At 46.1% G+C, this 12,686-nt stretch overlaps 1 protein-coding gene across 1 annotated transcript in view; it reads left to right on the top strand.

The window, feature by feature from the left end:
* LOC106821170 (vang-like protein 2) overlaps positions 1 to 10,330 on the top strand; it is a 38,066-nt gene extending 27,736 nt beyond the window's left edge. The window contains exon 7 of the mRNA XM_014825863.1: positions 9,930 to 10,330. Within this exon, the coding sequence (XP_014681349.1) occupies positions 9,930 to 10,237 (308 nt within the window). The 3' untranslated portion in view covers positions 10,238 to 10,330. The remainder of the gene's footprint in view (positions 1 to 9,929) is intronic.
* Positions 10,331 to 12,686: the final 2,356 nt, after the last annotated feature.

The raw sequence follows: 12,686 nt of genomic DNA, 5'->3' as shown, positions 1-12,686 counted from the left end.
TAGAGATAGAGATAGAGATAGAGATAGAGATAGAGATAGAGATAGAGATAGAGATAGAGGAGAGAGGAGAGATAGAGAGAGAGGGAAGAGAGAGACAGAGAGAGAGAGAGATCGCGCGCTGCAAACCCCGCGCAGCACACACAACAGCAGATTTCGCGGAATCAATCGATACCAAAATACCCTATTTCGTTACCCTGGCTTTTGAGTGTTTGTAATGTGTCCCACAGATTCCCTTGTCTTAAATAAAAAACTAGTATGTATATAAGTATAATCGTATAGTAATAAAAGTAGTAGAGTATAAAAAACACTAAGATGTTGGGTAGTTTGTCAGGTCCAGCTATTCCGATAGGACTCCGACAGAGGCAGCTCAGCGGTGTTTCCCTCGCTGACTAGAGGCACTGCAGAGAGTACCTGCCGCTGTGACTCGCCAGCAAGCCGTACTACACTTAGAGGCAATTCTATCAGGTACAGATTTGCTAGTGCTACCATCTTACTGAGTCAATTTTTTTCTCGATAGACGACGTCAACTTTTACGTCATTGGCATGTGTACTAGCATGTAAATTAATAACGCTAAGCATTGTAGAAAGGTTCTGTGCATTTCTTTAAGCTCTGCGTGTTATTTATTGATTCTTTGTTGAGTATTTATTGCATCCATAATGCGACTTATATAATTACTAAATTTTATATCAATTAAATTGTGCGTTTAATGAATTTATCCAGATGCATAAAATGAGTGCTGCTAATTATCATTTTGCTAAATTCTCGTTCGTGCTATGATGTGCTTTTTTACTCACCATTATCCCAGTGGCATTCGTGAGCCATTTCATTTTTGCGCGATTCCCCTCACTTGCCGTTTGTATTGTTTCACTCGCGGGTCCCACACTCGTACCTTTGTCTTGCTGTCAACCATTGTGTTTGTTGTCTCAGGTAGTTCACCGTTCTCCCTACGTTTCTACTGGTATCTTCTCAGCAATGTTCGCAGCAACCACGTCTTTAGGATGGGCCCATGGTTAACATCGTTACATTGTTATGTTGCTTTATTGTTCCATCGCCTTCCATTTTTCGTCAATTACATTGCGCTCTAGGGTACTCATTACATTGTCTATGTTGCTCATATCGGTTCCATCGCTCACGTGTTACGTCATTTAATCGCTCCAACATTACATCGTTAACATTGTTATGTTGCTACGTTAATGGCTCATTTACGTATTTACATTGCTCTTAACGGTGTGAGTGTGCCGTGCCGCGGCGTGGCAGAGGCATCGTGGTGTGGCTCGCCCGCGCGCTGTTAGAACAACAAGTCCATTCTGCGCTTGAACTGCTAGACATCGGTGTGAGTGTGCAGCGCCATGGGGGTGCCTTCTGTCGCCTCCGCGTGGAAGCGGCATCGGTGGTGTATATGCCCCCGGCACTGTTAGAACAACACGTTCGTGCTGCGGTTGAACTGCGAGACATCGGTGTGGGCGTGCTGCGCGGCAGCGGCGGCGGTTGTAGCGGCGGTCGTCCCTGTGCAGCTTGATCACGCATGGTGGTGTCGTGGCGGCCCCTGTACTGTCAGAACAATGTGCGTCTGCTGCGCTTGAGCGTCGGGTGCGAGCACGCTGTAGCGGCGGCTATCTCCGAGAACAATCCCAGTCCGTGTTGCGGCTTAACTCCGGTACGTTTGTCTGAGCGTGTGTCGTGGCGACCCTCGCTCCACGCGGGGCGGCTCTACCAGCAGGGCGGGCGGCGGCGCTGCAGTCGCCCCCGTACTGTGACAACGAACACACTGCTGCACCGGGAGGCATTCGTCCTTGCTTGTTACTTCGCCGAGTGACCGCGTTTTGCGCTGGCTCTAAGACCAACGGGTTTAGAGAACTTCATGGACGTCAGTCGCGCAGCGATGGCCAGGGATAGGTTTAGCTGCAGCATCGTGGCTGTATCGCAGAAGCCCATACCGCACGCTAACAACCAGACGAACGATGCTGTACCCTGACGTCGGCAACTGGCTAACGAAAACGAGGACACTGCACGTTTACGTGTGAGCCGAGAACTTGTGTGACCAGCCCTTCGTTTACCAGGCATCACGTTTGCGTGTGCGAGGAATGGTAGCGAGGAGGGAAGGCACGGGTTTTCGCTGCAAGAGACGCGCAGCTGAAGAAACAGCGAACTCGGGATGAGAGCGCAGTTCTTACGTGACGGTGTGGTGATGATGCAGTGGAGAGTGGAGTGAGACACTCGGCTGTCTTGCGATGGCACCACAAGCTCATAACCATGCCAACTAGCACTGTTAGTCCTGCAGGTGGTCAACTGCATGCCGTTCTGACAGCAACACCTAAAAGTCGGATTTTCGTTTATCGATCGGTCAGCAGAAAGCGTGCATAGCTACTACGTGGTTCCACATCTCACCACTTCTCTGTTTAGACGGCTTGCTTTGTAAAACGGCGCGCCATCAACACCGTATTGTTCGTGACAAGCGTGCGAAAGACATTCCGCTAGGTGGCAGCACCGGTCGTCAGCGTCAAGTGGTGCGGAGGCAGATCTCTTGATCGTGGGATGAGCGTGCTGCTGCCCCTACTCTTGGCACGAGATCGCGTGCATTGCGTAGCGCGCAAGATAAGACCATGGCTCGATGGAACCTATTAAGCAGTGTATGTGTACTGAGCGTTTGTTGGGTGTGTAGGAGCGTATTTCGTAGCACGTACACCCGCGTTTCGGGTGACACAACGTACACCGCGGCAGCTACGGTCGGCCCGCCAAACCCTAGATCACTGAACATGCAAACATGTGAAGGTTTTGCCAACGTGCGAAATAATCATGTCAAGGTATAAAGTGATTGGAGTGGGTTCGGTTAAATAATGATGGCCTTAGATTTCGAAAGGCATTATGCTGATGGGAAAAACGAGTTCCATGTAAGTGCAGTGCATTATTAGACTGCAGTGAACTTGCAATATCGCAAAAGAAGATGGTTCCAATCATCTCAGATGGTAATTAGTGTGCATGCATGAGCAGTCCTATACATTTAATGTGCCAGGTGCCTGATATCATAGAAGTTACGGACTGCCTATACTTCCGTAGCTGTGTAGATAGGTTGTCAGTGTCGCGTACTGTACGTGTTAAATTGCATGCAATTTAGACACTCGTTATCGCCCACTCGGTTGATTCATACCGCGCAAAAAAAGAAGATCATTCAAGTAATCTCACGTTTTAAAAGGCAATAGCTAAACGGAGCATTATCTGGCTCCACCCAAACTGTTTTAATGCAGTGTCATATTAGGCAGCCGTGAATGGCTTTTGATTACAAAATCGGATGTCTAGTGCTCCGGTCTTTTCACTGAGAGAATCAATCCTGTCGCTGTGCCTTGTGCCTTGTCTGCAGATGGGCTATATGCGATCACAACTACGAGAAGCAATTATTCGATGTAACTCAAAAGTATTAGAAGCCAATTTTCATACCAGCAACAGGTTTTAACGTTCGCTAGCCGTTTTTACAGTATAAGGAGTATCAATCTGTATGATAATCACGTGACACACAGTCCCAAGTTGGCAGGTGAATGCGTGTGTAACTTTTACGCATGCAAGTAAACGTGGTAACCTCACAAATGACCAATCTCAGACATTCTTGAAATCTCCGTAGCTTTTTTTCTACACAGATTATTTTTCATCTATATTTTAGTGTATCTCAATAGCGAGGCAAATCACCGATGTAGAAGTAGTTAGCTGTACAGAGGAAAGGAGGCCTCTTTTCTAGGGACCTTTTTGGAATAAAATACCTGACAGCTAAATTTATAACTCTGTCTCATTGAGGTTGCTGCCTCGCGTTTATAAATCTGAATCTCTCGCATTATCAAGTTAACCTTATCATTTGCTAGGTGTATTAGAGGATTCTTAAGTTGATGTACTGCTCACAGTGCATCGGTATGAGTTTCACTATTTTGTAGTAAGTCCATTCCAGTTCATCGCGTGCGTAACACGTAACAGTGTGTCAGTCAACTCTTGCAATTTTATGTTGTGCCAGTGTTAGAATACGTGCCGCTCCATTCTGCTCTCTCACCGGCATCGTGTTAGTTAAAAGTAAACGATTTTACGGTGCTACCTTTTCCCGCACGGAGTCACGTACCACGGTACTACATACGTTATGTGTGCGTGCCTTGCCGTTTGGGCCTCTTCGTCGTGTCAAAGCGAGCATTTACTTAAGTGCTGCCATCTAGACAGTCTGCAGCCGATATCCGCGCGAACGCGCGAACGCCGGCTGCGGCATTCTAACACGACTTTGCTGCCCCCATTCCATCACCTTCAACGGGTTTACATATATAAGGCAAGCCACGAACGTAAACAAAAAGTAGAACAGAAACGTATTGCGTATATACTGTGAGGGGATTGGCATGAGCTTGTCAATACAGCAGCATATGGTGGTTGGAACCGATTTTATTGTGTGAGGTATCGTGACTGTGCCGTGCTTATGGCCCTGTCACACATTGACGATTTAGCCAGCGTATGCCGGACGTATCAAAAATTTGGTGAATACGCTGGCGTACGTCGAATAAATTATGGGTAAGCTTTGTATAAGTTAAGAGCACGCTGAAGCACGCTGGTATACGTCGTAGTACGGCGAGGTTGTCTAAAAATTTTGAGCATGCTCAAAATTTTTCGACGTATGCCAGCGTATGCCCATACGTCCCGCATACGCAGCCATAAGTTGTAGGTAAGTTATGAGATCGTTGACACACGTTCACACACGTTACTTGTAAGTTACTCATAAGTCGAAATACGTAGAAATAATGTCTAGCGTACCCAAAACTTATTTCTAACTTATGAGTAACGTGCTTTGAACCTATGTGTAACTTATCTCCACGCATATTGACGTATGTAGACGTATTTGACGTGTTCCGGACGACCACAGAACTTACTGAACGTGTTTCTAACTTACAGCTACGTATAATGGCGTATTGGCAGCGTTTAAGGGAATTGGTATATAAAAATAGTATTGGCATGTTGATACTGCGACGGGGATGTTGATACTGTGATGTCTAGTGCGTGTTTATGATTTGAATCCGTCGAGGCGGCAGCCTTTTTATAGGCTACGACACGTGATCGTCGGCGATACGCTGCGCGCCGCTATGCACAAGTTAGACTATCGTTGGGCATAAGCTGTGAACGCCGGCAACACGCTAAGCATTCGTTGGTATAAGTTATCTTATAAGTTATCGAAACGTTCTATATACGTTAAGTATACGTCCAACTCGTTATGAATACGCTATGTATACGCCCAAAATTGAAAAAAAACATCGATAGTTCAGCGTATGCCAGCGTTTTAAGAGAAATTTTGATACGTCCGGCATACGCTGTCTAAATCGTCAATGTGTGACAGGGCATTAGCTGTGTTAGGGCTTAGCTTAGTCACTCGATGGGTAATCGAGGTGGGAGCGAGTCCCAGTCTATATAGCCTTTGTCCTTGCAGCCATTTCCATTACTGGGCAAGGTTCGCGAACGCGAGAATTTCGTCAGTCTTTCTGTGATTTCGCGTCACACAGCTCGGTTACGAAGAGAGACATTATGTCTTTATAACAAGTGAACACTGTTCACGTCCCAAATGTCTACCCTCTGTGTCCCCCACTAAAATGCGGACTGTTCGCTGGCAGCTATGGATCCGTGCGCCGCCAATGCATTCGGCGCACGGATCCATAGCTGCCAGCGCCTGCATACTGTCGTAGGACGTTCCCGCGGTCGCGTGCGCCTTGCCGCGGAAATGCGCGCAAAATCTGCGCTTAGCGCTTCGGAACAACACCTCCTTTCGGCAACGCTTCTCTAGTATCCCGTCTCATCTGGTTTCAAAAACGGGAAGTTATTGTGTGGTAATAAGAATAGTACAACTCGTACTCAGTTGTGCCGGTTGTGATCATTCATTCATATACTGTTTCTCCGCGCTTCTAATGGGAGGTTAAGGTAATATGTTTTTGTATTTCTTTACTAAATACGTGTCACCCACCTTCACGGATAACTGAGGCTTAAATGGTTGAGTAATATAATATTCTATCACTTCTGTTGAGTGAATGGGGTATAAACCGAGTTTTGTAATATAGCTGATGTCAGTACATTCAAAGTTCCTTTATGTAGAGGCACTCGAATCGTGCACCCGACCTCTGGTGGCGGAATGTATAATACATAAAGGTGTCAAGCATGTGATTGTGATGAACATAATGCCCAAATAAGGAGCCATGTACATTTAACCAGTAATTTACCTATATGTCAGCATATAATAATATATATTTTCTGTTTTGATAGGCCTGGTAGCCTAGTATTTCGTTTTGAAATCTGTTGTGAGCATACGGAATGTACTTCGTGGTTGTGAAATGTGTTTTTCTCATTTTTATACGCAGTCTAGAGGTATCATTTTAAGTACCGGAATAGTTAACAGTCTTAACAAGAATATTTTAAACGCACCTTGTTGCGTTGTCAGTATTTCACATACTGGCGGACGGATTAACTGCAGTCGTTGCTAAAGGTAATTTATTTGGAAACCAATTTTATTATTTTCACCAGTCCGGCTGGAAATTACGTTATGAAAAGGTTTATTTAGTAGATGCATGCTGTTTAAGTCTTCTCTGCTTAGACACAGAGATGGAGTCGATTGGATCGTTATGTCTGTTTTGATACTTTTCTGATGGTTTTTTTACAGGCGTTAGCACCGCGGTGCCTCGTTAAACATCGTGTGAACTGAAATGTTGGTAGTCATTATTTAGTGGCTGAATCGCGTTCAAGTTACGCTGCTGATTAACAGTGAAAAGCATGTATGTACATGTATAATGTAGTTACGGTCACCAGAAATCATTCTTTGCGAAATTCCTGTCAGTTGGTTATCAGCCGTGAATTTAAAATTCGTTCTGTTACTGTAGTCGTTTACTTTTCTACTGCCGTCATGATGAAATGACATTCTTTGCGTTTTGTACCAGCATTTCAGCCATTGCAAAACATACATTTGTATATACTACATTCACATCCATATATAATAAAAGTATTTATGCTGTAATGTCAGAATGTAAACTAGTCTTAATTACTCTACATTATTTTATTTGTATACTATATTCTTTTCAATTGAAAATATTAGGTCTGTTTCTACCTGCAACACCAATACACTTACTTCAGTTTACTTTTCATCTTTTTTCTCATTCACAAGAAATAGTACAAGGTAAAACAAAAACACCAATAGTAACATCTTCATCTTATCTTTCGACTTTATTCTAATGTGCACTAACACCCTAATTTTAACCAAAAGTGCAAGGGAAGATGAGCCGTTGTAGCATGGTGAATCTTTCAAGTAATTTCAATGGAGACATTCTTTATTCATAGTTTCTTATGTAATTAAAAATGTAAGGGTCTACAATACAGAAGCATCTATAGTGACCTCAATCCGGCTATATAGGGTATCAATCGAGTGTTGTAAATCCCGCATTATATGAAACAAGTTGGCGTTTGCCGTTGGCCTCAAATCATGAAACACGTGCATATGAGAAACATTTCCTCCAAAATATCAACCAGCTTCGTTGAATTCATTAATTTTGAGGTAACGTATAGCCCTATTAATATAAATAGCAGGACTGTACAGTATAGATCTATATTATATATATAATTTATATTATACGTAAACTTCTGTAAAGAGTACATTGCGCCCACGAAAATGTTTTAGCTTCAACCAGCCACCTGGTGGCCTTCTACCGTACTATCCTTTTGATGCGTGCCGCTGCACAAATTGTGTGTGAGCGATATCAAGAGTACTACTGACAGTGTACTAATACAAAATGATCTAAACTCTTTTCGTAATAGTTTTAGTTGCCCTTATTTTCGTTACCTCAAAATTCAATCCCACCACTGACCTTCAGGCATGAAGTATTTTTTAGTCCACAAAACTCGCCCGTGTTTTCTAGCACCCAGACAATTAATTGTATAATGTACGTAAGGGATATGTATATATATATATGTGTGTGTGTGTGTGTGTGTGTGTGTGTGTGTGTGTGTGTGTGTGTGTGTGTGTGTGTGTGTGTGTGTGTGTGTGTGTGTGTGTGTGTGTGTGTGTGTGTGTGTGTGTGTGAGTGTGCATGCGTGCGTGCGTGCGTGCGTGTGTGTGCGCGCGCATCTGTGTGAATGTGTGTGTGTATCGCATGCGCGGGAAAAATTGTGTGGGGCCAACACGTGATCGTCGTCATCGTCGCAGCTGCTACGGTGCCGAGTGTGACGCCCTTCTCTCACTTGTCTCGTTGCCGCATCGTCTGCTGTGCTGCCAGCGGTTAATTAACATGGCGCAGGCGAACAGCAATGCTCCGGTAGCATTCGCGCACCCGGCAAATAGGAAAGATGGCCTTGTGTTTCCAAAATGGTCCACCATGATGCCTGTGAATAGGGAGATGAATACTATCTCAGTGGTAGATCCAGGATATTGCAAAAGGGTAGGCCTAACGTCTATCCGCGTGTAACCATTTGTGGGAGAGGGGAGATTTTGGGGAATCCTTCCCCACAAAATTACAATTATGAAGAATCGCGAGGGTCGCCTATGTACGCTGCTTACGTAAAATACAATATACCGTGTCTAATTTTATCATCACTAGTCTGTAGTAAGGGTTAAAGTAGCCTACTATTTCACATTGCAATATGTAAAATATATATATATATATATATATTACCACTAATAGCGGGTCCAGTTAAGCTGGCACAGCCAGCACAGCAAGTGCATATTCCCTCAACCGTTAGAAGGTTCTTTACGCCGTATAGCTCCACGTTGACCACCGATACGAGAGATGTAGTCAGTCCATGACCAAATCCGAATAGGCAGAGCAAAGCCGGATAAACCGATGGGGCGTCCGTGAGAAAAAGGAGCCAGCAAGCGACAGCGACTGGGAAGAGACCAGCTATATACCCGATCAAACTATTAAACCACGACCTTTGTGCGAGAAACGCTACGAAAAGCCTCACAAGAGAACTAGAGGCGTCTTTGAGGATGACCAACTTTGCAACCGTTCCGAAATCCATGCCTAGTTCTACTCCATACTTAAACGCAAAGATATGCGTTATGCTGAAGCCGATTTCCATACAGAAGATTGCTGCTCCATGCAACACCATTTTCTTCATTTCAACTGGCGCCAAGGCAGCTTTTTTCTTTTTCGGAATTTGTTCCATCGTTTCAGATACCGAAACAGGTCGAAACAACGCGCCGGCTACAAGAATATGTAGACTTATTCCACCCATAAAAAGCAGTGCCCCTTGCCAGGTATATGCTTCGATTAACTGCAATGTTACGATCGGGGCTATGATGGCGCCAAAGGGCACACCAATGGATGCAATCACAGTGGCCAGCGGACGTTGTTTATCGAAATAAAATCCAACTACTGCCAGTGAAGGTGTGAAGGCTAATCCCATCCCGAACCCTGAAATAAACCACGAAGATATCAATTGATGAGTAGGGGATCAAGAGTCTTCAGGACACGGAGCTTTAAAATAACTACTACTTTAGTAATGCGCATTTACTATTCCAGAAACATCACTCGTGCCATGTTCTGGTATGAGTACCGTACAACTATATATACATAATATAGCTCCATTGTTACGTCATTACATTGCTCTAAGGGTACATCATTACATTGTTATGTTGCTCTATCGTTCCATCGCTCCATTGTTACGTCATTACATCGCTCCAACATTACATCGTTACATTGTTATGTTGCTCTATCGTTACATTGCTCCATTGTTACGTCATTACATTGCTTTAAGGGTACATCATTACATTGTTATGTTGCTTTATCGTTACATCGCTCTATCGTTACGTCATTAAATTGTTATATCGCTCCAACTATATCTTAACATCACTCCATTCTTGTATCATTACGTGACGCTGCATCGTTACGTGACGCCGCATGCATCATTGCATCATTACATGACGCCGCACGCATCGTTGCAGAGCACCTGGCGATCTGCATCAGCCACGACATGTCGCCGAAGGCCTTCCTCGAGCGCTACCTGCAGCCGTGCCCGGCGATCTTCAATGAGCGCGAGTACAGTCGCGTGCAGACGTGGGCGCTGGTGAGCGACGTGGCGCCGAGCGCCGCCCTCGCAGACGGCGTCGTCTTCCAGCTGAAGAGCGGGGTCGGCGATGTCGCGCTGCTCGTACACGTGCGCCGCGTGCCGCACTTCAACATCACCGAGGAGGTGATCGACCCGAAGAACAACAAGTTTGTGCTGCGGCTCAACTCGGAGACGTCGGTGTGAGCGTGCACGCGTTGTGCTGCGGCTCAACTCGGAGACGTCGGTGTGAGCGTGCACGCGTTGTGCTGCGGCTCAACTCGGAAGACGATCGGTGTGAGCGTGCAGCTGGCTTGTGCTGCGCTCAACTCGTAGATGTCGTGTAGCGCACGCGTCGTGGCGCGCTCAACTGAGACCGTGGTGTGGAGGCGGCAGCGTTGTGCTCCCGGCGGGCTTCACTTCGGAGAGGTTACGGTGAAGGGCACGCGTTGGTGACATGCAGGCTCAACTCGGAGACGTCGGTGTGATGAGGCAAGAGGCATCGGTGTGTAGCTCGCCCGCAGTGCTGTAACGAGTACAATATTCTGCGATTGAACATCTGGAGACTTGTTTGAGTGTGCGTGCCGGCGTGCAGAGGCATGTGTTGTGGTCGCAGCGCTATTAGAAGCAACAAGTCATTCTGGCTCTTGAACTGCTGAGACATCGTGTGAGTTGAGCGCCATGTGGCGCTCGTCGCCTCCGCCGTGGAAGCGGCATCGGTGATGTATATGCCCCGCACTGTTAGAAAAAACGTTCGTGCTGCGTTGAACTTCGAGACATCGGTGTGGCGTGCTGCGTGGCAAGCGGCAGCGGTGTAGCGGCGGTCAGTCCCTGTTTGGCGCTTCATCAATGCTGGTGGTGTCGCGGCGCCTGTCTGTCAAACAATAGTGCGTTGTGCGCTTTTGAGTGCGTCGGGTGCGAGAACTGCTGTAAGCGGCGGCTATCTCCGAGAACAATCCGATCCGTGTTGCGAGCTTACACCTCCGGTACATTTTGGTCTGAGCGTGTGTGCGCGACTCTGCTCCCATCGGGGCGGCTCTAACAGCAGGCGGCGCGGCTGACAGTCGCCCCGTCTTGTACAATAATACACTTGCTGCCGGAGGCATTCGCTGCTTTTTACTTCGGCCGGTGACCGCGTTATGGCGCTGGCTCTAAGACCAAGGTTATAGAACTTCAGGACTTCAATCGGCAGCGATGGCCAGGGATAGTTTAGCTCAGCATCGTGCTGTATGCAGAGCCGATACCGGCACGCTAACAACCAACGAAAGAGTGCTTGTACGCGACGTCGCAACTGGCTAACGAAAACGAGGACACTGCCGCTATACTTGTGAGGGAAGAACGTGTGTGAGCCAGCCCTTCGTTTACCAAGGCATCACGTGTGCGTGTGCGAGGAATGGTAGCGAGGAGGGAAGGCACGCGTTTTCGCTGCAAGAGCCGCAGCTAATAAACAGCGAACGGGATGAGCGCAGCAGTTCTTTACGTATGACGGTTGTGATATGAATGCAGTGAAGAGTGCAGTGAGACACCGCTGTCTTGCGAGGCACAAAGCTCAAACAGCAACTAGCACTAGTATGCAGGTGGCACTCTGCGGTCGACAGCAACACTAAAATCGGATTTTCGTTTATCGATACGCTCAGCAGAAAGCGTGCATAGCTACTAGTGGTCCCACATCTGCACACTCTCTCTGTTAACGACTTGCTTTGGTAAACACGCGGCGCCATCAACCGTATTGTTCTGGAAAACGGCTAAGACATCCGCTAGTTGCAGCACGTCGTCACGGTCAAGTGGTTCCGAAGGCAGTTCTTGATCGTTGGATGACGTCGCTGGCTGCCCTACTCTTGCACGAGAATCGCATGCATTCGTAGCGCGTAAAGATAAGATTCATGGGACTTGATGACCTATTTAGCGTGTATGTGTACTGACGTGGTTTGTATGAGAGTGTTATTTCGTACACGTACATCCCCGCGTTCGGTGCAATCAAGCGACCACCGCGTGCAGCTACGGTCGCCGCGCCAAACCGAGATACTGACATGCAAACATGTGAAGGGTTTGTCCAACGTGCAAATAAATATGTCAAGGTATAAAGTATTGGAGAGGGTCGTTAAATATGCTGCCTATAGATTCGAAAGGCATAGTGCAGATCGGAAAATAACGAAGTTAACAATGTAGGCAGTGCATTGTTAGATGCATGAACTGCATACGCAAAAGAAGATGGTTCCAATCATCTCATGATAGTATTAGGTGCATGCATTAGCATTCTATACATTTAATGTGCAGGTGCTGATATTCAATAGAAGATTTAGGACTGCTATACTTCCGTTATCTGTGTAGATAGGTTGAATGTGTTACTGTATGTGTTTAAATTGACATGCAATTTAGACACTCCGTTATCGCCCACTCGGTTGATCAATACGCGCAAAAAAGAATCATTCAAGTAATCTCACGTTTTTAAAAGCATCGCTAAACGGCGCATATATCTGCTCAACTCAAAACTGTTTTATGCTGTCTTATTAAGGTGAGTCAGTGATTGTTTTGCTTACACAAATCCGATGTCTAGTGATCTATACTTTCTCCTTCTTTCACTGAGAGATCATCCTGTGCGTGCATTGTGCCTGATCTGCAGATGGGCTATAATGCATAACAACTACATAAAGCA

The sequence above is a fragment of the Priapulus caudatus genome, unplaced genomic scaffold (genome assembly GCF_000485595.1).
Source record: "Priapulus caudatus unplaced genomic scaffold, Priapulus_caudatus-5.0.1 Scaffold62, whole genome shotgun sequence".
Taxonomy (NCBI): Eukaryota; Metazoa; Priapulida; class Priapulimorpha; order Priapulimorphida; family Priapulidae; genus Priapulus; species Priapulus caudatus.
The sequence above is the reverse complement of the archived record's forward strand: the minus strand, read 5'-3'. Positions and strand labels throughout refer to the sequence as shown.